A 1948-nucleotide genomic window follows, 5' to 3' on the forward strand; every position below is an offset into this window, starting at 1 on the left:
CATAATAGATCTAAAAACACTATAACTCACTCTCTTGTACATATCTGTTGACCCAGAGTCTGGACCCCCTTCCTATGCAAGGACCTGAACTGGGGGTTCAAGCAGATGACCTGGACCTGGGAGAACCAGAGCAGGAAGAGAAACAGGAAGTTCTTGAAAATAAAGATGTGAGATGGGTTTTATGTGATTGATCTATCCACTGCTTGTACATGCATAAATGTGATTTTGTATTAGGCATATTGTTTTTTTTTCATATGTATTTTAATTGTTTAGGTTGTAGTACAGCATGTGCACATCGATGGTCTTGGAAGAACAAAGGAAGACATTTTAACATATGAGGTTGCAGATGTTTTCCGTGCCAAAAACTTGATTGATGTGAGTATCACTTTATATAGATGCTGCTAATAGATAAAAATACGCTATTAAATTATATTGCATACTTTCATTTTTACTTAACTTATTTATAACTCCTTAATAATTATGTTACAGTTAATGAAGAAGTCCCATGAGGCCAGACAGAAACTTTTGCGTCTGGGTATATTCAGACATGTGGACGTTGTCATTGACACCGCTGAAGGTATGACTGCTGAATTATGCAAACAACCAATCGTAAATAACCAATAATCTAAGTGATGCATCGAAGTCTGAAATCCTCTCAAAACAGGTGTTGACGCACTGCCAAATGGACTCGATGTGACATTCGAGGTAAAGGAGCTGAGAAGAATGACAGGAAGTTACAATACCATGGTTGGGAACAACGAGGGAAGCATGGTGAGCTACTGACTCCTGCATCGTCACTGTTGGCTGTGTGTCTACAAGAAACCAAAATGATTTACAAAATTGTTGTTCTGGTTCTTATTTCAGGTGCTGGGTCTGAAATTGCCCAATGTTTTTGGCCGTGCAGAGAAGCTGACCTTCCAGTTCTCTTATGGGACTAAGGAAACCTCATATGGCCTGTCATTTTTCAAGCCCCAGCCTGGACACTTTGAGCGCAAGTATGTTTCTTGGCCTGTTAATGCAGATTTCTATTTAAAAATTACATTTTGATTAGTTAGAAATAATGACTGAATTTTTGAATATACAGTATAGCTCTGATTACTAGATTTATAATAATCATGTTTCAGTGGTTGTTTTGTGAATTTTGTGAACCAGTTTTCCTAGGTTTGCTGTTGACACTTACTCATTCTTTCAGCTTCTCCATTAACTTATATAAGGTCACAGGGCAGTTCCCATGGAGCTCACTCAGAGAAACAGATCGAGGGGTCTCCACAGAGTTCAGTGTAAGGGATTTATTTATTTATTTATTTTTACAATTTCATTTTAATTTAATTGAATAATTTAATTAAGAAAAAAATTTTAACAAACCAAATATTATTTTATGTCATAAATAAGGTTTTAGTAGATAAAGTCAAAAGCTTTAGTATATGTGTAAGATACTATCTAATTTAAATGAGAATTATCTAATTTGTTTGTCCATTGTTTTGTCTGTAATCACCAGTTCCCCATCTGGAGGACCAATCACACTTTGAAGTGGGAGGGTGTGTGGAGAGAGCTGGGTTGTTTGGCCCGTACGGCCTCCTTCTCTGTCAGGGAGGAGAGTGGCCATTCCCTGAAATCCTCACTTTCCGTATGTTTCTTCTCTGAAACTTGTTATTACACTCATTGATATATTTGAGGTTTTAAGTATATATGATGTTTTCCTCACAGCACACAATGGTCATCGACACACGCAATTCTACCATTCTTCCAAGAAAAGGTGCCTTACTGAAGATCAACCAGGTTTGTTTGAATCAGTTGTTGTCCTTTTAAGAAATCGTTTATCCAATACTGTCATTATTAACTTAATTTTTATGGTCTGTTAGGAACTGGCAGGTTACACTGGAGGAGATGTCAGTTTCCTGAAGGAAGACTTTGAAATTCAGCTCAACAAGACTCTGTTCTGGGACTC

General features: G+C 37.2%; 1 protein-coding gene across 1 annotated transcript in view; it reads left to right on the forward strand.

Moving 5' to 3' along the window:
- LOC107577073 (sorting and assembly machinery component 50 homolog A-like) overlaps positions 1-1948 on the forward strand; it is a gene marked incomplete at its 3' end in the record, with an annotated part of 4275 nt that overhangs the window by 328 nt on the left and 1999 nt on the right. Inside the window, exons 2-10 of the mRNA XM_016263185.1 lie at positions 57-167; positions 274-375; positions 490-577; positions 665-771; positions 865-995; positions 1193-1280; positions 1499-1627; positions 1708-1779; positions 1863-1947. Coding sequence (XP_016118671.1) covers positions 57-167; positions 274-375; positions 490-577; positions 665-771; positions 865-995; positions 1193-1280; positions 1499-1627; positions 1708-1779; positions 1863-1947 — 913 coding nt within the window. The remainder of the gene's footprint in view (positions 1-56; positions 168-273; positions 376-489; positions 578-664; positions 772-864; positions 996-1192; positions 1281-1498; positions 1628-1707; positions 1780-1862; position 1948) is intronic.

The sequence above is a fragment of the Sinocyclocheilus grahami genome, unplaced genomic scaffold (assembly GCF_001515645.1).
Source record: "Sinocyclocheilus grahami isolate Dianchi unplaced genomic scaffold, SAMN03320097.WGS_v1.1 scaffold5040.1, whole genome shotgun sequence".
NCBI classification, from domain to species: domain Eukaryota; kingdom Metazoa; phylum Chordata; class Actinopteri; order Cypriniformes; family Cyprinidae; genus Sinocyclocheilus; species Sinocyclocheilus grahami.